The sequence below is a fragment of the Ambystoma mexicanum genome, chromosome 9 (assembly GCF_040938575.1).
Source record: "Ambystoma mexicanum isolate Mex_15411 chromosome 9, UKY_AmexF1_1, whole genome shotgun sequence".
Classification (NCBI taxonomy): Eukaryota; Metazoa; Chordata; class Amphibia; order Caudata; family Ambystomatidae; genus Ambystoma; species Ambystoma mexicanum.
In genome coordinates, this window is record NC_090931.1 from 881,296,609 (window position 1) to 881,319,641 (window position 23,033).

General features: G+C 44.1%; 1 protein-coding gene across 4 annotated transcripts in view; it reads right to left on the reverse strand.

Moving 5' to 3' along the window:
* Nucleotides 1–23,033, reverse strand: part of AGAP1 (ArfGAP with GTPase domain, ankyrin repeat and PH domain 1) — a 1,778,872-nt gene that overhangs the window by 473,367 nt on the left and 1,282,472 nt on the right. For all 4 annotated transcript variants that reach the window (XM_069615994.1, XM_069615993.1, XM_069615991.1 and 1 more), the window contains one exon: nucleotides 9,676–9,837. In XM_069615994.1, coding sequence (XP_069472095.1) covers nucleotides 9,676–9,837 — 162 coding nt within the window. The remainder of the gene's footprint in view (nucleotides 1–9,675; nucleotides 9,838–23,033) is intronic.

The following is a 23,033-nucleotide window of genomic DNA, read 5'->3' on the forward strand; positions in this document are numbered from 1 at the left end:
GTGCAGGTTCTTGGTGCCCATTCAATGCTTTGCCTTCGTCTGGAGGGATCATGGATTTGGGGAAGAATGTTGCTATCCCCATTCAATCCATGTGTTTCCTCCATAAAGCATCCATTCTAAGGATGAAAAGAAGCCATGCTTTTATGTTCACATAACCCATCACTTGTATCTTTGGCAATTTCCTACATATGTAAACATGCTTTTGGGCCCTGCCCAATCAATCACTTGTCGCAAGAGTAATAAATACACTAAACTTGAATTCTAAATTTTAAAAAACTCTACAGATACCCCTTATCATACTGTAATACTGTGAAAAGCAGTTTCATACATTTACAGGCGTTGCTAGAGAAAGTCTGACACAAGCAGCATCACACACAATGTTTCATTACATTCATGCCATGTCAAGGAATTGAGAATGCTAGAAACGGTTTGCATGTCGGAGTAGTAAGTCTGCAAATAATCTGCACAACATTCGTAGAGTCTGCATGAAAACCTCGAAATTCCCTTCATAGTGATGGAGCAGGAAACATTGCACATCAGAACATGGCTGCCAAATCGTTAAATGACCTAGAGCTTCCTGAGTTAGGCACACCCGGACAACAAGCTGTGGCCATTTACACAGCTCGGGCTTAGATGATGTTTATCGAGATGCACTGCTGCTGTGCCTGATATTCCGAGTCATACATCTCTCCAGAATCCAATACAAAGATGTGGTGCAGATGGGCCAGCTTGAAGTCACGCAGAACAGGATTGCCATCCTCCAAGCCTCCAAGCTTTTAGCCAACCCGAAAAGGATCTGCTACGGTCTTTTCATTAGTTTCTCCTGTCGGACATAGCGACAGGCTCTTATGTTAAACATTCTTTTGGTTTTTAATTGCGTCTTTCAACGATGCAGATCTGCTCGATTTCATGATATTTAATAAGATTCCCAACCCATAAGGTGCCACAGAGTAACATGGAGTAACCACTGACTGCCCTGCACAATGAAGCCGGATATCCAAATACCCATGCTTCCCCTACTAGGAGAAGCAATGGTGGGTACCATAACCCATTATCTTACATGAACTGCTAATATCAATTAAACCCCCCAAGTCAAGGCGGTAGAGCGGAAGACATACGCTTCTGTACCCTCAAGGGTGCCATGCTTCACAGGTTCTGCAGGGAGCCTTGGACCAGTGCATCTACCCACCAGCCGTCCCCAATTTCACAGATCCGATTTTGAAGTAACATGAGAAAGTCACACGCCGACCTCGACCCTAGAGAAGTTATTTGAACTGCAAAGAAGGGAGATCCCAACAGTAGGGCTTGCCACAAGACTGGGCAGTATTATACAAGCACCTTCTTTTCTCTTCCTTGTAACAACATCTTATGAATTAGACCTCAAAGGTATCAAAAGTGTGTCCAGGCAAGAGGAGCTTCATTCGATCGTAGTGTGCAATAGACCTGATGAATATGCAAGCCTCTCGTGAGAATAGAAAAGTGCTTTGGAGGGGTCCCGCTGGTGCATGTGCAGTTTGTTTCTATGTCAAGGTGATACAGGCAGGCACATTTAACAGTGTTCTAGGCATGCATGCCAGGGCTTCTTGCAAGTGCACCTCTGACAGTGATGCACAGAGTGCACCTGCACTCAAGTAGCTCTTGGGCTTGCGTACAAGAGCGCTGCTGTGTCGTGCTGGATGTCTGGTATAGTAGTATACAATGCTGCAGAAAACACCTTCATGGGCAGCACAAGTTTATGCAAGACTGCACACAAGTGTCTCCTATTCCTATCTCATGTGCAACAGTTCAGTAGTGGAGCAAACGTATGCATGATCGGCATGTGGATCGCAGAATCTAGATTTCAAACAATCGTCTTTTGTTACTTCAGCGTGTGGAGTCGTGATGCTACACACACGTGCACCTGTTGCATTTAATGTTGTTATATTCCGGGGATCAGAAGCTGGACTGAACCTGAAGCGGTTAAGTGGTTAAAATGAACCTTTCAAAGATAATTTGCAACTGATTGGAATGTTCCATTCCTCTGGCCCAATCCGGAACGAGAGCCCATCCTGATCACCCAGTGTAATCACTTTGTCTGTGCTCCCTCTCAAGATAGTCACCCTTTACTATGCCACCTTCTGCTGGCTGCCCACATCCCCTGCAGCTCTTCTGTCTTCCTATCGGACAACCACGGCTCAATCTCCAGTGCTCGAAAGGAACAAAGCTTCACACCTGTGCAGCAGCAGAGTCTGTTGTTCGGAAGCCATTTACAAATGTTGTTTCCCCGTTTCTCTCCAAACGTACCCCCATATAGACATATAGACACCCGGCCGCCAAGGCCGGGGGCAAGTAGCTATATCAGCCAGACACCCATGGTAACACTGGTCATTAAGAGCCCTTTGAGACCTTCCTTATTCACCCTTGCTTTGCTCAGGCCCCTATTAAGTGGAGCGTCCAGGCTCTTAATGACCAGCATTTCTAGCGGCTCAGGGCAATAATGCTCAACTTTACAGTGAAAGTAACGTTACCAGTAAAACAAAGGCATTTAAAATGAAGAAATAACTACATGTTTTTTTGCTGTCTTGCATAAAAAAGGAAGCGTTTGCCAAATATATGCACTTGTATAGAATACTAATAGGTCACCCCTAACGATGCATTTCAGTACCCCTTCTTTTGCCTTCATCCATTTTCATCCGCAAAGGTGTATTTTCTAAAATAGGGAAACTACCTTGCAGCCCAAAACACCCTCCCAATCCTCTTCACGTGCTCTAAACTAGGATGCTCCTGATAAGAAGTGATACTTATTAAATATTAAAGTCGAGTTTTTTTGTCTTCTTAATTGGTATTCGTTTAGTTCTCATGTCCCATAGCTCCCCAGATCATGCAATGATTCACAAGTCCTCTGCCTGGCAAATGTTGACACAGAGAAAAGAGGAATCCCTGTCCAACCTCATACAAGCCCCCACCTACCTCACCCAAGAGATTTTGCTTGCATGCGAGACCATGACCAACACTAAATGTTTGTCTTTCCCTAGGCAGTAACCCCCCCCCCCACGCCGTTCCCCTAAACCCCCGGGAATTGTGTGCAACAGCCTACTCCAAGCACCATAGCTTTGAAATAGAAAGGGGCTGATGGAAGACTTTCACACACATCCCACAGGCATCCATGTGCAGTACTCGGTTTAAAGGCCTGATGTTGATGAGGCAGTGTGATTTGAGGTTAAGGAAGATTCTCCCCACACCTCAGAACACCAAACTTTGAAACGTGGATGAGAACAATGGTAGAGCAGACATCAAACAGGACAGTAGTATAAGGTATTTCAAGGTGTGATCAGGTGTTCTTCGTACCAGGGAGACCATACATGAAGATAATTGAAGGATGCCTTAAGACTGCAGAGTGAATGGGCATGCAGGGGTCGTTGACAATGCTATACATCAAAGACGTGAGAAACATAAGGGCAACATCGGGTGTTTAAAGGAGGGCATGGCTCTCCATTGGTGCTCCACTGATGGTAGTAACAAAAAAAGCAATTGTGAAGAAACATGAAGTGCGTGTTTGCTTTCCAGGGCCCATTGCACTGCATGACAAAAAGGAGACTTGCGACAACTCGGACGACACGCCAAGGCCTGCACCGTGGTCCTCCTCGGCCTCACCCTGGAGTATTTTGGCAAGGCAATTGCAGGATGGCATTTGAACATTTGGCGTGACTGGATAATAGTCACCTCACATTGAATCTACAGCCCGCTGAACCCCCAAAGACGGCTGCAGGATTCCAATTGCTTGCCTGGAGGAGTGGTTGGCGCGTGGCCATGACAAGTCTGGTAATTGTGCCCAATCCCTCACATGGCAGGGCTTTCCCTGACTGACTGCGAACAGGAATTTGTTTCACGGAGGATTAGAAGTTGACGTTCTTCGGGTAATAAAAGGTTTCACGTACATCAAGCACTTGGTGTGACGATCAATTCCACCTCCATAAAGAATTTACACAAGAGGCTCGCGGGCAGGATTTACAGCTCCCGTGTTTAGCTCACTGGCTGCTACAGAGGGCTTCTGGCTAAGCAATTCTGTACGGTCCAGCACAGGCTTTACTTACAATCAACCACATCGGACTTGCCATTCCCATTCTAAGACCAAGCCAAGCCAAGCTTCTAAACTGGTCCGGTGATGCAAAGGCCACACTAGTAGGTGATTTTGGAAAATTAAAAAAAATGTATACATTTAAAAAAAAAAAAAAAAGCAATCTGTAATTTATCATCCCAAAACCTGATCTGCCGAGTGTTTCCACCAATCCCAGAAGCCTATTATCGACCTGCTAAAAAGTTATTTTTCCAATATACGTACGATTACATTTTACCCCCCCAGTCCACTATTTTGGGGCTGGGAAGCCGACCAAAAAGTATGCACAAGTAGGCATTATCAAGCCTGCGCCTGGACTGACTTCCTAGTCTCCGTTTCCATTACAATTGGGGTTAGATTTGAAGACACAATTCTTGGAAGCCACCATTTTGCAGCTTGGAAGCTCCCTCCACAACCCTCCCTTAGGCTCCTTGCCTGCATCCTGTATTGCTGCTGCTTCAGTGAAAGTTTAAAAAAAGGAATACTTTGTTATTGTCCATTTATATTTGTTAACTGTTGATCTACGTCTGGGATACTTTGGGAACATAAGCACTTTCCCTTTGGGTGTTCATTCCCCTGGGTGACCTGAGCAAAGGGCAGACAGGGCTAAGTGTAGGTCACTTCCAGATGCAACAAACATACCTCAAAGCACACACAAACAACATACAAATCAAAATCTAGCACAGCACTCAGCTTACACTAATTACATGCAACTGCAAGTTCCTCAAATGACACTTTGCACCTGTACACACACAACAGCAAAGACGTTATTAGCCCACATTCCCCAGGCACGCTATGTTTAAAAGACATAGCTCAAACCAAATCCCACCACACACCTTGACATGCTACCCTCACACTACCTCACCCACCAGAAAGATCGCCCACACAAAAAACAGGTGGGGGCATTGCCGCATTTACAAAGTCTCACTTACACTCGGCAACCCAACCCCAACATACACATCATTTGAAGTCCCCTTTTTCAGTTACACCCTTCCATCACACCCACTCCCCGCATTCATCCACCATAACGTCTTGCTCCCACCAACCTTCCATGAAGAAACGCTTAAAGGGTTGTAGGCGTTCACCATAGTTGGTTCTGAGGCTCTGAAGGGGAACAGCACGACCCAGACAATTTCTTCCGCAGAGGCCGCTCCTTTACATGTAAAGCCCAGAGCAATGAATAGTCGGAGCAGTAGGGGTGCCCACCTCAAAGGAATAAGTTTTCTCTGTGCCCCCCCACCAACCCCCACTTCACCCGCACAAGCACGTCCTGTTTTGTGGCACGGCCAGCAACAAAGTAATTTATCTAATGAGAGGATGTGCACAGCTGCTTAAGAATCAAAAGCCACAGGAAGCGGATTGTCTGCATGGAAAAGACTCTCAAAACGCCCTTCCACATGTAGAAGTAATTGAATGTGGGGGTTCGGGTTGGGGGGGCGGGGAGAAGGCATATTATAAAAAATACAGACATATCTGAAAAGCAATGTGTGTTATTTTGTCTACAACAAAAGCTGGAACAATAAGCAGTGATATTCAACAGCATTAGCTTAAAAAGCCTCACCAGCCCTGCTGATTTCAGAGGCACAGCCTTTTAGGGGTTCTAAAATACAAAACCTTTTAATGGGAGAAAGACGACAAGGAAAATTAAAAAGAATTTTTTGTCCTTGTTAGAACAGAAACATCAAAGAAGCGGGAAAAACATCTGATGTTAAGAAAGCAGCTAAAGTGACATGCTAATCAGGTCGATGTCTGGGGTTCGAGGTGATTGTGGGGAGAAGCGGGAGGGATCTGCATGTGTTCCCACAGCAAAGGTCCCACATGGTGTATTGTTTACCAGCCGATAGCTGCACAAGGCTGGAATTTTTATATGTAGTGAAGAATTAAGGCAAGAAACCATTACCGTCACTACGGGGGCAATTAATGTGCGCAAAGAGCGGCTAGACACTTCTTGGATTCAGCTCAGCAAATATTGTTCTGCATGCCCAAAAACCTACAGAGCTGAGAAAACAGGAGGAAGACTCACCATTAGCCCTGAAAATCTTTGATAATTCCTGAGGGAGCAGGACCTATAAGAGTGGGGGCTAAGTGGTGCTCCCCCTCTTTGTCTTGGCTCGCCTGAGGCCCCTTGTGCCTCGGAGGGCAGGACTGCATATTGCTGCATTTCCCACCTTCCCACCCCTTAAGTTTGGTGTTGGGGTGGTGCGAGTTATAGCAGGGGGAGTGGGTGATGCGGTATGGTGAAGAAATGGCACTAAAATGTATACTGGGATTAAACAATTGGGAACTCTGTTATAGAGATGTTCCTCCTGGTTGTGGACCGAGGTTCACTGCAGAACGGTGAAGTTGTCATTTCAGGCGACCACTGAACTGAGCTTATCTGGTAGATTCATGGGGGGCTAGGGGCTTGGGGTCTAGGTCACCTTATTTCCCTACCCACAATCTCTCCTGCTGAGTGGGGAGATGGTCACAACCACTCCCCCATGCACAAGCTAACATTTTGAGATTGCTGTTCTATGATGTCATTCGTGTATTAACTATTCAATTACGTAAACCAATGTGGCTGCATGTCTTCCAAAAAAATGGGCGCCATGTCTCTCTCCTTGGCGTAGCCATCTGCATCGCCCATCACACATAGCTCTGACAAGTGCACCACAATCCCTCAAAGGTTATAGTGCACAGGAGAGTTCAGTCTTCCCTTTTGCTGTGCACCTTAGCAGGAAGCCGAAGAAGGCCATGGGCCCATTTTGTCAAAGAAACATTGCATGTGGTCTATTTAGTGCCATGAACAATTTAAAAGCAGTTGGGCTGCAGACTCGGCAAGATGCCCTGCTGAGGAACAGGCAGGTACCAATGCTTGGCTTACAAGTCGGCTTGTTCTAAGCATCAACAAGCAGTAAGACCTCCGCCTTGGCTCGTTAGGAGGAAGGATGGTTGTCACACCTTTCATCAGCTCCTGTGTCAGATGAAACAACATCTCCCCAGGCTGCTGACCATGACTGTTCCACGATCACAACCACCTCATAAATAGAAGCTCTCGTAGAAAAGGCCCTTTCACGCTCCTTCAAGAGGTGCTTTTTGCGGAGCACCTTTATCTCGCACTTCAGAAACCAACAGCCTGCTTTGACTCTCCTCTTCCTCTGTTCAGCATGTGTCTTGTTCGGTTTTCTTGAGACTGTTCCTGCTAATCTTTGCTGTTTTTCTGATGCTCTGACCGCCAGTTACAAGACAATCTCTCAGAGCAGCCCTTGCACAAAGCGCACCCGGCTCTTCTCATGCCCCTTGCTCGTCTCACAGTGGCTATTGTCTGATCATCTGGACTCCTCCATTAAAACTTTTATTATCTTTAAAGGTCTTCACTTTCTGTAAGAAGGCTTTCAAAAGTATTGGCAGGTGTACTGTAGCATCCACCTGTAGTGGGCCTAACCATTCCCAGAGCCCTCACTAGTGTGTCAGCAAGAAGAATTGCCCCCCCCCTTCATCTTTGTGAAAGTAATTGCCTAGTACAAAGGCAGAGAAGAGTAGATGCGCCCCCCCTCAAAAAAGTCCTTCTTGTCAGCCATCAAAATAAGTTCCAAGTCTGTCTGAATGGCACCATAACATTGATTACGGAAACAAATACACCAAACAAAACAAAAAAGCAAGGTGTAAGAGACTGGTGTCTGCACCTCTGCACTGCTGTGAAGAGGCAACAGCAAACAATGACACACAGTGGAGATTCACGATATTACCCAATTTGATCGCATGGTACATCTGGCCGAATTCGGACAGTACCATTCGATCGATTTGATTCGATCAAATTGGGTAATCGATACCGAACATTGGAAGCAGGGGTGTCCCCCACTCCACATGTTTGGCATTGATGGCCTTGGGGTGTTGCAGGGGCTTCGTGAGGATTGGAGGCGGGGACAAAAAAAAAAGAAAAAAAAGAAGAAAATGGGACCCTGCTGTGTTGGATCCGACCCACGTAAGAGGGATGGAACTGACATGCAGGGTCAGGAGAAGGAAGCAGACATGCAAAATGTAAGTGGGGGGATGCATGGGGGTGCATAGATTTGCACAGCTCGACTGTGGCAAAATTGACTACGGTCAATTCCACCACGGCCAAATCACAGATCCGAGATTCACTTTTATGCTACCTGATCCCTGGAGGGACTGTAAGATTAACGCTACAAGAAGATTTTAAGAGTGGTTTCCGCATGCATGCGGCAGGGGTCCTGGTGACCACGATCCCCAGAAATCAGAGCGGAGCACTGAGGAACCCAGAGGTGATTTGGAACGAGGCAGCAAATAAGGTAGCATTAGGCAGGGTGTCAGGTCAATTTCCAGTCCTGAATCTCCAGGATGTTCTGTTCACCGTTGGGTTTGGTAACAAAGGACGAAAAGGGGTAATTTCAGCTCATTCAAAATTAATCTTTACCAAGGGGGCGTTCAATGGTTCTCCAAGCATCACTGTTACTGTTGAACCACTTTTAGGCATCTATTGGATGCTCCCCCCTCTAAAGAGGACCTCTTTTTGACCAGATGCCAGCCCAAGCAACATGTACACATGGACTCGAGTTCCACCTCAGGGATTAGGCCCATCTGGACTTTGAGTTCCTGTGCAGATGGAATGCTGGCCCACCTATTCTTTTTTGGAGGACATCGTAAAGATTGATTTGTACATGATTTGTTCCCTTCTGTAATGACTCAGACAAGAGAAATGATGGGATGCTGTACTCATAGGAATTGTCAATGGTCAAGAAGCACTGAACCAAAGCCTTTCTTTCTACACAGCATCCCTCTGTTTTCTTGTCTTCTAGATATGCACAGATGTGCTCATGGACAATATATAAGGTAACGGAAATAAACAAAAAATTGAGCAACAGGAAAGCTATCTAGAGGAACATATTGTGCAGCAAAGTGCTTGGCTACCAATGAGATATTCCAGCAGGAAAATATAATGTGCAAAGCTAGCATTGGGAGAGAAGAGAGGTCAATAGGATGGTACAAAATGGGGACCTTTCAAACTTTAAGGCAGCTGAGAGGGTGTGATTAACACTCAGGGTTTTATGTGGCTTAATTTGAATTGCTAGTATACCAATTCCATCCACCATCAGAACTGGGAAACGTATTGGCTTCTCCACTGTGATGCCAAAGAACAAATGAGTATGCAGGCTGAATCTATGCTTTCATCCCAAAGCAGGCTTGATGTACTATGGGGGGCTCTCATTGACTATGTTCTCGATACAAGAACGAATACAAACAGTGGTCCAACACATGTACCAAGGTAGTCAAGAAAGAAGTACAATAAGAAACAAATGAGCTAGCAAAATGTAGATGAAGGGTTCTAGTGTTAAATTGTCAAATCTGAAAATTAAATAAACAGGGTTCAACGTTAGATTTAATACAATTGTATGTCAAGAGAAAGAGTATCTCAGTTGAAAGACTTCTTATTAAATAACCCATTTGGTGACTGAGTGCTCTGGTCTTCATGCATCAAGAACACCTTTTCCAAGTGGCCCTTTTTGCCAGAAGGGGCATCTCTACTATGGAAACAAAGCTGTCAGACCATGGGACAGTGTAACTTCCAAGGACCTTACCGCTGCTAATGCCCGAGTTTGCGATGACTGTAGCTTCGCTCCATTGGTCTGCACTGGATACGGAATACGAACGCTGATGCATGCCGTCTGGCCGGCTGTTGAACGACACCAAACTGATCCCACTGGCCATCTGCATTGCGGATGCACTGGTGCTAACATTGCCTAAAGGAGGACAGGAGACAGAAAATAAAGCCATTCAGCAACAGGACAACACCATGGAACAGAAATACCTGCAGTAGCCAGAGTGGTTATAAGGCACAAGAAGAAATGCCTTTGATCTCAAGGTAAACATATAGCTGAATATACACATGTCCTGAAAGCACAGCTTATCCGTCTATAAATATTAAAAAGAGTAGCTCCATGGACATAGCTCCACATCAACAAAACCCACCATCAAAACTACTGTGGGCTGAAATAGCCCTGAATACCAGAATTACAGGCCAGAGTCAGCATGAGGGCTCCCCAAAATGAAAGGCCTGCTTTGAATGGACATGGAAATATGGCCCTGCAATTTCAAAGTGAAAAGGAGCGAAATTAGGCATCAAAACTTGGAGATGCCTAAAAATGTTCATTGCCTCATCGAAGGGAAAGACAAATGGCATAATTTGCCAAAGTATGAGAAAGCTGAAATAATATCCTCCAGAACTACAGTCCATAGAACCCTAAATGGGATGGCAGCATTGTGAGCTACAGTTACTGTGAAGCAGAATGCATTTCGGCAGAAAGATTGAAGGAAATGTGCAAATCCGCGTTTCCCTTTATATTAAAGACGTGCTCATGAGAATGTGTGAAAATGTGTAAAAGGAACTAAGTTTTGTCCATCATGAGCCCATCACAAGAGGAAACAATACATCTACAAGGAGCTGTGGAAATTGCAGCAGAGTGAAAGTCATTCTCAGCTGGAATTAACAAAGGCCATTGCAATTGTGCCATCAAAATCAACACTAAGTATTCAGATGTACAGCTAAAGTCTATACATATATATTATGTTGCCCTTGTGTAATCACTGTTTGCAGATAACCACTGTGCAATGGTTTTACATGAAATGGTGCAATTCTAAGAGTTGATTTATATGTAAAATGCCGTTCAGCAGAGGCAGGCCGGAATCCTGGTTTAATTCATTTGCTGTGGGCTCCCCAAGTGTGAAACTAGGTTTCAAAGCTCTGTTGTCAGGTGGAGGAGATTAGGAATTCTCCTGCTGCCTAGGTTCTATGTCTAAAACCACTTAGGCCTTCATAAAGCTGGCCATCAGCCCTTGATGCTTTGGGCTAATCTAAATAAAAGCCTCCCTCTTGATGTCAGAGCCAAAACCTGAGGCCTTCCAGGGGTGGGGGCGGAGCTAAGGAGTGGTTTCACAACCATTGCACAGAATGGGAGATATGCAGTTTCTGGGATAACTTGGGAAACATTAATTGTACACTATTCATGTTTGGATTTCTGAAAAGCTGTCAGCGAGCCACTTCTGGTGAGCCAAAAAATGATTTTGGTGACAACATACCAAACGTTATGAGGAAAAACTTGATTGTGATCACTGTATAACGGCGAGAACCATAGAAATTTGAGGAAATATGTAAAATATTATCCATATTCAGGCGACCGAGTGCCATATTTTTCATTAATATAGTTCTGGCGTAAACGAGAAAATGCTGCATCAGTAGGTCGCACAGACATCAAACAAGGTTTATGCGATTTCCTGAAAAAATGTAGTATTAAACAATGCCGGCATATGTGTCTTAATATGAGAAATGGCGTTTATCATGCAATGAGACTTCATGTGCAAAAACCAGACTCAGACCCTGGTCCCAGTTAGAGGAGTGATGGGGTATCCTCCCTTGGCTTCCCAGAACACTCTCACTCCCTTTGGACCTATCGGCCCACAGAGGGGAGGCAAACCTTGACCACTGCCCTATTAATTTTGCGAGAACTATGACAGATAAGTGATGTCACTTGCCTTATAAGTAAGTCACTACGCCTCAAATCAGGACTCTCCCTACCAGATCTTGAGGTGTGCAGCTCACCAAATCTGGAACCATGCTTGCAGAGAGGGGCCTAAATCTTGGAGTAAAGTCAGGAGCTGGAGTGGGACCTTTTTGGAGGAGAGGGGACTTGGCTGACCCCTCAATTGTCCCTGCATTGATGCCCTGGTGCCCCCTAGGTGTCCATCAAGCCCTCTACTGTAAGTAAATACATCCCCAGCAATAGATTAAATAAGCCCTATATTCTTCAGCATTGCCATAGAGATTGCACCATGGTAATCCCCTATCTTCTTTGTTTGTGCACTTCAGCCATTTTCCTATTGAAAAAAATTTCACTTGTCTGTGCGTTGTAGTAATTGTTCCCATTGAAAATCCTTTGTGTTTGCCTGTGCATTGCAGTCATTTCCCACTGAAGAATCTCCAGTTGCTTGTGTAGATCCATATATATATTTTATTAGTAAATCAATGAATGTCCACATTATTTCACAGAATCGAGATGGTTTGAATTCAAAACTAGCTCTTCCCAGTGTCTTGTGAGTCGTTATGGTTATAAAGCATTTCCCAAAGAATTAAACTCATTGTGAGCTAAAACAAATTTGTCTGTGTGTTTAAATGGGGTTTTACAAAACAAATTCCTATTTACAGCTGTCATTTTAAACCCAAACTAATTTTATTGTTGTGAGTCATCCCTTTGCCCGGAGCCTATCTGTTATTTGCCTCTGTCATTTTAACTGAAAACCGATTTTCCTATCGTGAGTTTCCCATTGATTAAAGCGTGTCTGTCATTTGCAGCCTTAGTAAAAACGAATGTCATTTGCATTTTTGTTTTCCTGGAAATTTCGCTTAACCTTTTAAAAACCATTTTTCCTAGTCTATGCCTCTTTCTATACTATATTTTGATAAAAAGAGAATGGTATTGTAAATCTGTTATTTGCCCAAGTATTGCATGTACTAAAATCAATTTTTCCCATTGTGAGCTGGCTAGCCTGTTCTGAAGCCCTATTTATCTTCTAGTCTAAGCAGCCGGAAGTACCCTTTTGTGTTGTCCCATAGCAGTTGTCCTAAGTGAAAACCCCTTTTACCTGGTGCAGAAAAACGAATTGTCCCATTCATTGCTGGCTCCCCATATTATTTCTGAAAACCCCATTCAAAATCTAATTTTAACCTGGTGTTCCCATTCCTTGCCACTATCTTCCATTCAAAGCTGACAAGCCTAGTGGAGGTCAAGGGGATGGGGGTTGCTAGGACTCAAGAATCCTTTGTGTGCACATGTACTTTTCTGTGGGTTGCATTCATGTTCATAGCATTTTCAACTGTTGATAGTAGTGGTGAAATCAGTAAAGGAACTCCTTGTGCCATAAATGCTTGAGTTGTCTTAGTGTGCCAATTGGCTAGAAGCACTCTAATTGGTGTTGCCACACCTTGGTGGCTATTGTAACTGTTTATTCAATGTTCCCATTAAATCGCAAATTAATAAAATATTCATTGATAACACACCGGCCTTGTTCCTTGTCTACTGTGATACAGGGTGCTTGTGGAGGCTGGGTCCGAGACGGATTGGAGGCCTCCCTAAAAACGAATTGGGATTGTAAAAATAAAACGCGGTTTTATTGTGTGCCACTTTCATTACAAGGGAAAGAGATTCCCGACTTGTGTGTGCTGCATAATATATTGTGACAAACTAGGCACCCACAGCTGACTGTTCAATGACAGGGCATGCATTGTGGGATTTAATCAAAGGCCCAAACAAACATAACTGAAAGGCCCTCTGGATAATATGAAATGCCAGCCTTCAAACACCTTCACTCTGAAAATGGGTCTATTAAGGCAGACTGTGTGGGTTTCTGCAAGTAACACAAGGAAGACCTATGTGAATGGCCAAGCATTGGAAATGGAAAGGCCTCTATTTCATTACAAAAGGAAAGGTCAAACTGAAAATTCACATTTTTCAGTAAAACTGCCAGCCATCAAAAGGCAGTGCACTACGACAACTCAGACCAACTATTCAGCACAAAAACGAACAGCAGATAATAAAAAAGTATACTTTATGAATGACTGAAATAAACAACCCTGTAGTTTCAGCTGTCATATTTAAAAACCAATGCTGCATGCAAAGAAATAGGAAATTCACTGATGCAAAAGCAAAGTGAACCAAGATCAGTAAAACACAGAGTATTTCAAAGAATTAAGGCTGATGTGAGAAAATACAGCATGTACATTCACTGGGTAGAATTCACAAATGGCTTCCCCCACTGCAATCCTGTTGGCCCATGGATCTGAAAGGGGAATTTCTTTGAAGCTGCGGCATACCAGTTATTTACAATTGAAATAAGTGACTAGCAGCCCTGGGTCGGGAAAATACAAGAAAATAGAAGGTTTTAAGATCAAAATTGTGGTCAACTTCAGATAACAGGACCAAGTACCAGATGGCAGTATGGCCCAATGGCATTACAGGGCAGGGGTGAACAGTCTGCTGCCTGATAAGAATCTCCTCAACCCATCAACTTTTAAGAACAAAGACTAATGGCTTTCACTTCGGCCTTAGAAACACATTCAGCCCAGGAGGCTCTGGTCACATGCTCGCAAAGAGATGAGAGCTGTAATGTGAAACTAAATATTACCTATGTTAATGATGTGGCCGTAGACTTACATTGGACATGTGATTTTATTCAGCAATTGATGAACGGTTTAGTTACAGACTTGTGGAAGATGTCATTTTAAAGCTAATTTCAAGGCGGTTCTGTGAGGGTGATTCACATAAAAGTCGGAATTTTCAGGTACCTTGCTAAAAAGTAATCACTGCTACCCAGAAAGTGGGAAGAAGCTGAAACCAGGGACAATAGTGGCTAAATGTATCACATAACTGGTGGTAAAGTTTGATCATAATCACTGCTATCGTTTTCATGTAATTGAGAAAAAAATCACCAATTGTGCAGGCAACATTTTGCGAACATTAGAGATGTCTATATAGATTTGTCACGATGAGAGGAGCACAATAATAGACACATTATGATGTTTATTTGTCAAATAAAAATAGTTACCATGTACAAACCTTTTTAGGTGAAACTTTGCAAATGAACATATAAAAAAAGTCATTCTAGACGGTGGATTTGTCGCCCCCTTCTTCATCCCCATAATTTAAATGTTACCACCCCCCGAACCCATCGGTAGTCAGGGAGCGGGGAGAGAAGGGTAACTGTCCAATACTGGTGGCGAGATAATAATTTGGCACCTACTTAGATTATTAAGTTTGTGGGTGTGATGAGTGGTTATATAAAGCAGATGCACTATGAGCGAGAGGAGGGCAGCAAAAAGATTACCAAGGGACAGCTGTCAAAAATAACCAAAGGAGATCTGCTGAAATTTCATCTGGGTGGAAATATTGCCGGGGAGACTGGCCAGAACACTGTTTTTCCCTAAGAGTGAAGCCCTGCTCAGTCCATGAGTGCCAACCCAGAGATTTCCAAAAGTAGATTGTTCAACAAATGCAAGCATGGGGATCTATTTAATTAACCAATTCCCTTCCATAGTGGGTTATTTTCCATTAGTGGGTGGAGGGGGTCAAATTGTGCAGACCTTTAGCATATTTGATTGTATGTTAATTTAATTGGCTCCCAAAATAGATTGACGCAGGGGTATCTTGGACGAATTTGTTACTTTCACCCTCCCTACTAGCGGGGAAAAAAACAAGATAGCCATTTAAAGTACTTGGGGCAAATTGATTTTCCTGTTCACCCCTGACTTGTCTAATAAGAAGGGGAGTCCGTTCCTAAAATCAAGATTCTCAACTGAACCCCTACCCAAAACTTTTCAGCAAAAGATATACTTGCCACCCAAACGAAATTAATAGCTGTCACCATCCCCAAACCCTGCCTTTCAAACCAAAAGATACTTGTCCCTAAAATGGAAATTCCCAACTGAAACCCATTCCAAAAACATGCTTTTAAATAAAAGGTATCATCTTAAAAATAAAATTCTGAATTGTCACAACTCTTTCAATGTTGTATTTAATCAGGGGGTGCCCTTGGCCCCACAAAAAGACAATTCTCAACGGCCCCACTTCCCCAACACAGGCCTTTAAGTGAGGGGGGGCTGCTAAGCAAAATTCCTAAATTGTCCCCACTCCCCAGAACTGGCCCTTGAAGAGAAGAGTGCTGCATGTCATTGATACTTAGGATTTTGGGGCTGGGGGAGAAGTGCTTTGCTAAAAGTGAGATATCATGTATCCAACAATGAATGTGTGGTGTATGTCTTGTTTTTAAATTAGCCCTGTGTCTATTCCTAAAAATAAATTCTGGTGAAGTCCTATTTGCCATATGCATTTAATAAATCTGTGATGTAAACTGCTAGCATTTTGAGTGAGCAGGGCATTCCATATACCAGGCCTTGAGGGTGAACTAGTTTCTACAAAACGAAAATGGTGCTTGTTTTGATACTAAACCTCTCAGCCAGTAGTGTTGAAGATTATGTCCTAGCATTGTGTCATATTGTTATTATTGAAATTCAACATTCCACTGGATCCATGGGAACAGAGTTTTGACATTTTATTTAGCCTCTGCTCCCTGTTTGTGAAACAAAAGTAAATGTAAACCAAATGTGTTCTGTAATTGAAGCAGTGTTTTCTGCCACAAATAAGGTGGTGGCTGTAATTTAACCAACTTATTATTCATTGAGCTTCTAATGAAAATAAATATATATTCTTTCTATACCCCAGCCTGGTTCTTGGTTCACTGTGGGCACAGGGGGGAGATTTTGGTGGCTCTATACGAGTCTTCGGTAAGGCCAGCACAAAAGAAAATGTCTGCGAGTAATGCAGGGCTCCTTGATTGGAGGTTGTAACTAACTCCCTAGGTTAAGGGTGGTCTCAATATAACGCGACAGCATGAATGTTTGCTGGAGTACAGGGAGGCTGTTGTATTAATGCATGGGTGTATCAATCTATCAAATGTAGCACAGCATGCAACATCTTACTTTGTGAATTTAAGAGTTTAAGATGGAGGGGTAGATGCAAGGCTTTGCTTGTGGGTTTGGGAGAGCACAATATGTACAGACCTCAACATAACACTTAAATTGGAAAAAAGGTTTGACAGATGTTGGCGAATTAATCCATAGCATGTGCAGATTACAGGAAGGGTACAGGCAGTGCTGGACTTTGAAATGGATGTTCCCAGGTCTGTGATCAAGCAACAAAAATGTGTCACCAGATCTCTGATATAGAAGTTCCATTTGCAGCCTTCAATAGGGTTAAGTGTGCTTGCTGTTATACTCGGGAGATGTGATTCGAACCCAAGTCGTTAGGACTGAGGGCAAGACACTTAGACACAAGACCACTAGAACTTCTAATCAGGGTGCCTGTGAAATCGCTTGTTAGAATTGTACTCTGCATGAAATATTTAAATGCTGCTTTTGAGCATTAAAACGTGTGCACCTTAAATCCTTTGCATGCAACATTCGAAGAAGTGCTCCTCTCACGATATTCCAGGTGTTCATGATTAATCTTCTGTGGAACAAAAGTTTATGGGGCTCTGATGATAACCCACCCCTCACCGAACCCTGTTTCTAGTGGGATCCCAAAGTAAATAATTTCCATTTCCAGCACTGGGTGCAGATTTTTTTATTTTTCATGTTAATGGAAAGGAACAATGAGTTTGTTTAGGGAGAATGGCTGCAAATAAATCACAAGAAATCTCCATTCCTGGAAGACTTCAATGAGGTAAATCCTTGTGAGCCATGGCAAAAATGCCCAGGCGGCAGTGCTGAGCACGTAGGAGTGGACCCGCAAGGCGTGCAGAGTGATATCAATCAACGTAAACGCGGCACAGCACCAGAGGTTTATTTTTGCAGGGCTCAGCAGGGGCGAGGCTGCAATGGAGTCCTGTCCCTCTTCATTTGTCGCTGCACCCCTGCCCATTTCGATCAAGGTCCTGTCCCCTGGGGGTGAGAGGAGTAAGCATTCAGGGGGAAACGAGCCAATGATCCTTGCGCAAAAAATCCTTTGTGATAACTTGATCTCAGATTGCGTGGGTTGAGCGGTTTCGCTTGGGTGTCGTCATTGGCTGGCTCAAATGATAACCAGGCACTCACAGAGAGCTTCAAGTGAGGCCATTTAACGCATCAGCGAGGAAACTGAATAGTGAGATGGCTCATCAGGTATCAAGTCGCAGGTGTCTCAGTGTGGTGACTCATGGTCTACCTCAGGGGCCCAGAGATGGTTCATGGAGATGTGGTGCATTTGTCGAGGAAGGGCACAGAGGTTTTCATTGATTAATTTGTTGCCTTTGTTAGAGGACGACGTTCACCTGTGTACCCGTCACGGGATATGCCACATGGGCCCGGAGCGTGGGGCATGAGGGGACGCACCCCTTACCAGTAGATCCGGTGCACTATGGATGTGTAGAAGGACTCGGGACACTATTCTTACAACATCTTGGTTTGCCCTTACTGGTGGTCGTGAGGATTGGAGCCACCTAGAGAAAATGCCAGGTAGGTGTTCATGGGAGGGTCACTAACCGGTAAGGGTTGCAGGGGGAGCGAGAGTTGGTTCAGGATGGGGGTTTCTGCATTTTGTACTATTTCTCCTGTTGCAGTTGCCCGGAGGTGGCATCGCCACTACACCAAAAGACATTTATGCATTGGGAATGCATTGAAAATTCAAAAGGGTGTCCTGTAATTAATGTGTGAATCATAATTTAACGGTTTCATTTCTTGATAATAAATGCGACCACAATGGTTTTACCACAAGAAAGCGTGTGTGCTATTCTTGCAGGCCATGGCCACTGTATTGTGCAGTAAGGCCAGAAGGGGTTGTACGTCAGGGGATGCCTCAGACCAAGCTGCCACAATATCATTTTCAAAGCCGTTTTTGGAGGAGAAGAGGAAGAGGCGCGATTACAGGTCAAAGTGCGTTGCTGACTACCATTTGGTGGAGAATCTATGAATGGAAAAGACGCAGCCATCGCACCCTACGCAAAACCTATCATAACCGCATCATCTGGCTGCAGAAGTGTGCTAGCAGGGGGGCAGTTAAATTGTCCTGCTAATCTGTGTGGGCTCAGCGGTAGGCTGTCGTGAGCTGTGTGTGCTGCACCAAGAGGGGAGGATTAGCTCACGCCTTACGCACATCAAGCAATCCATGTGGTGGCTAGCGAAAGGTTTCTGCAACACTGTGTCCAACAGGCGGCACTTCCAAGCGGGTGTCAGTGCCCAGAGTGACCCAGCAGACATGCCCCAGATTTTGTGTGAAAGAAACAGAAAAGAACAAAACCACAACGCACCTCCACGAGCAACTGCATAATGAGCCAGAATGAGTTAAGCTCCCCTTTCTTGCTACGTACAGAGTTAAAGAGAACATTTAAAACACTGGACCTTTTTGCAAATGCAGAAGAAACAGGCGGCTGCAAAGATTAGTGCCGGGAATGGATGGGCCGGGTTGATAAGGGGGTGTTGCACTTACTGGAGGATCCTGGTGAAAGATTACATGGGATTGGATATAAAACATTTATAATCAGTGGGGAGTTGGGGAGAGATCAGGATTCAAAGCGATAACCCAGAAAAAAGGCATGCGCTTTCCCCGGGTGTGTGGCTTGACAGGACTGAGCTGGCAGAGACATACATCTTGACCCAGGAACTTAAAGACACAGTAAACTGCATTAATCAAGTAACACTACAAAAGCACAACCTACTGAGTATAGACCCAATAAGAAGTCAAACACAAAATTGTCAGGAGGATCTGATTCAACTGCGCTTTGAAACTACGATCAAGAAAATCCTCCACAACACTATAAAACTCAGTTTACTCGTTTCAGGGACTAAACAATCCACACAACTAAATCGTGAAGCGGCAAGGAATCTTTGAGCAACAGTTAAGCTATGATAACTGAGCCAAGAAACCAGTGCTCCGATGATCTCTTGCAGGTACAATGCGTTTTTAAGAGAGATTGGAAGAACAAGTTCTTTTTCATACTACAAGGGTAATTTTTAAAGCACTAGCATGCACTAAGATGTGCTTCGGGGCAGAGGCCAATGGGATAGTGGGAGAAGAGGAGGAAGGACAAAAGAGGGGAAGAGAGTGGGAATCGGTAACATTCCTGAAACTTTAATTGATAAGTTAATTCAGCAAGTGCTCAGAGCCCCACAGTCCTATGAAGTGTGGTGATCTTGGTGTCACAGTCTGAGTGGCAGTACACGTTATGCACCAGTGAGTCAACAAGTTCACATTCAGGAGCTTTCTGGACATGATACGAGCCCTGAATGCTTTATTTGACAGATAATTACAGAGTAGACAGAAGTTTGACTCCCATGCTGTTTTATATAGCAAATGTAACTTTTAATTTCCTAGCTTTGGATCTCTGGTTTCTTGCTGGGACACAGAGAATGGTACAGTCTGTCAAGTATTTGAGGTCTTTCTTCCAATAGAGCGTGTGGGTTTAGCAAAGCATGTTGAGTTGGATACTTTCCCCAATTGGCACTTTTGGTTTAGGTGGAGAACCGTTTTGGCACCAGTTGGACATGTTCGATCAGTTTTAGAAGGTGAATGAGATACACACTGTTAAACAGATGAGTGTGTGCTATTGTACGCTTAGTTGTTTGTACCAGTTCTATCCTGTGGTGCATGTTTAGAAGGAGGGGATCTTTTTCAGGTGTTGCGAGTGGGCTTTGTGAGTGAGGTCATGGAAATGAGGGAGACAAGGTGCCAAAAGAGAATTCAAAACCCTAGGGCTATTGCTTTCATTTACTGGGGAAGAGGCCAGGCCAATGCTAAAACAGTAAGCCACATGAAGTTTCCATGTGTTTTTACTCCTGTTTTTTGGGTATCTCTCACTTTCCCGTAATTCACATTTGCAGATTTTTTTTTGCCGCATTTTATTGCACTTTTTTTTCGTGAAAAAGCAGTTGGTAAGTTGGGGTAAGGTTTATAGAAGGGGGTTGGAAGAGGTGTGGGGCGGGGGTCTACCCCTGCATTTTATCGTTAAAAAAGAGGTTACATTTGCACACACAAAAACAATCTGAAAAAGTATTTGGGAGTGTAGGAGGAATCCGGCAAACATCACAGATCCGATTTTTTCTTCCCCTCCTTCCCCAAATGTTTCATTTTTGAATCTTCGCCGTTTTTAAATTCAGAGCAGCAGCAAAATGCAGTGGAAAGTTCCCTGCAGCTACCAATTAACTCCCAACCCAACCACTAAAAAAAAAGCATCACCCCCTTTCACAAATGTGCTATCTGTCCTTTTTAAACATTATATATTGTAGGTGACGTTCTTGGAAGTGAACATTCTGCACTGAAAAACGTGCGCAAGGAAAACGTTGCAATAAAATCACTGGATATCCACTTCGAGAGTCGTGTGGTTGGGGGCTACGGAAACCAATCCACATTTAGGCAAGCAACATCTTGCAGAAAAAGAGAGCAAAGGAACAGAAATGAAAGCAAGTGAACAAACACGGCGAACAGTGGAGGAGAAGAGATACAAAACAAATGTTAAAAAACCGTGTGGCTATCCACAATTGAGCGGGCTTTCCTATGTTTTCCAAACTCCAGGTGGCTGGCTGGATTCTCAGAGTATTAATAATGAATTGAAATGAATTACACTAGCAGGACAAATAGGTCGCAGACTCGACCAGCACCGTTTTAACAATGCAGGGCCTCTCCTGACTTGATGCCACAAGAAAAGGAAGGCTCCAAACCAGCGTTCACAGTGTCACATTATTTCAATCAAACCGCTGCTTGCAGTTGGGCACTTAACACTATGGCCTGTCCGTGGAACGAACACGTGGACACTAATCTGGGAAACACCACAGGCCTGGGGCCTGGGGTCTGGGGCCTGGTGCCCGCCGCCAGCACCCAACCATCTTTCAAGCGCCCAGCACACTCCCCCAGGGAATTATCCAGCTTTCTATAAGAACCTAAGAATTAATGTGTTTTGATGTTACTCTGTTTTATTTTTTTATCACTGTACAGCTATTACTGTGTGAGAGCGCCTCGGTGACGGGCTGACTACGGTGAGCGCGGTTTTGATAAACAGCCTCTGTGGGCCTCACTACAGGGATAATGTATCCTTAAGTACTGCCAATGAGCTCCCATTCTACACAGCCAATTACTTTTGTGTGCGTCTGTCACTCAAAAGGAAAATGACGGAGCCCATTAGATCAAGTCTGAGTCTCTGCCACTAATGCAGACCCGGTCCCTCATTAATCTGAGGGAGCAGAGACATCGCCGCTGGGGCCTCCGCCGTACACCACGCACCCCCCCCCCCCCCACCACCCTGCATCAGGAGGCACGCGTCCCCCCCTCCCTCCCCGCCCATCCCAAAATGCACCATGTTAATCAAGCGCCCCTTATTACCTCAGTTCCTGTCTCCTCGGAGAGCGCGCGCCCTGTAAAATGCTCTAATTATGGACCGTCCTTAGACCGCAAGAGCACAAAGTCAGAGCCCGAGTGTGTGCTGGGGAAGGCGGCGGCGAGGGGGTGAACAAGTCCAATCACATTAATATTCATGACGATAATTAGTATTCTAGGTCACTGAATATTCATGCTATTAGTTTGGGTTTTTATGGCTTGGCTGGGCGTCCTGATTGCTCGAGTGTGGAGGGAAACAGCATGGCTGGGACTGTAAAGTTGTCGATGGCAGTTCAAGGCATAGCGCAAATTGGCGAGTTTTTTGGTGTGGCAGCTTTAGGCCTTTTCCTAGATTAAAAGTGCTTAAGTGAGAGGCAAGAGAAGACAAATACCAGGACGGAAACAATCCAGAAAGAGAAAACGACTCTTTCCAAATTGGACAAACCGTATACACTAAAAGCCGAACACTTATGTGCTAAGTCCTAGATGGAGTTATATCACGTCGCAGTGGATAATTAATCCACAATACATATCAGCCCAAAAATGAGTGCAGAAGATTAACAAGAACCAAATCTAAAAACAAGAGTGAGGATGGCACAGAAGTATCATGACCACCAAAAAAAGCAGACAGATTGCAAAACTAATAAATTGGGAACCTTGCAGGTAACGTTGGTTCCGATACATATGATGTCTCCTCTGCAAATTCCTCATCATGCTCGAACATCGGTTGTAGGTGACTTGTTCAAAATACAAAGGATCGGATGCCTTTTTTGAGACACCAAAAGTGCCAAAAAAAAGTTTTGAATGCTTTTTTTTTTAGTTTTCTTTTTTTTTATGGGGGTTCACCGGAATCCCCTGTTTTCTTTTAAAAAAAAAACTTTATGCATACTAAACTAAAAAATGTATAAATAAATAAATAAAAAAGCATTCAAAATGTTTTTTTCTCGGTCCTATTGGTTTAAAAAAAAGGCATTCAATCCTTTTTTTTTCGAAACTATGACTGGACACCTCGAACATCAGTCACCCATACCTACAGCATGTCTTCACTG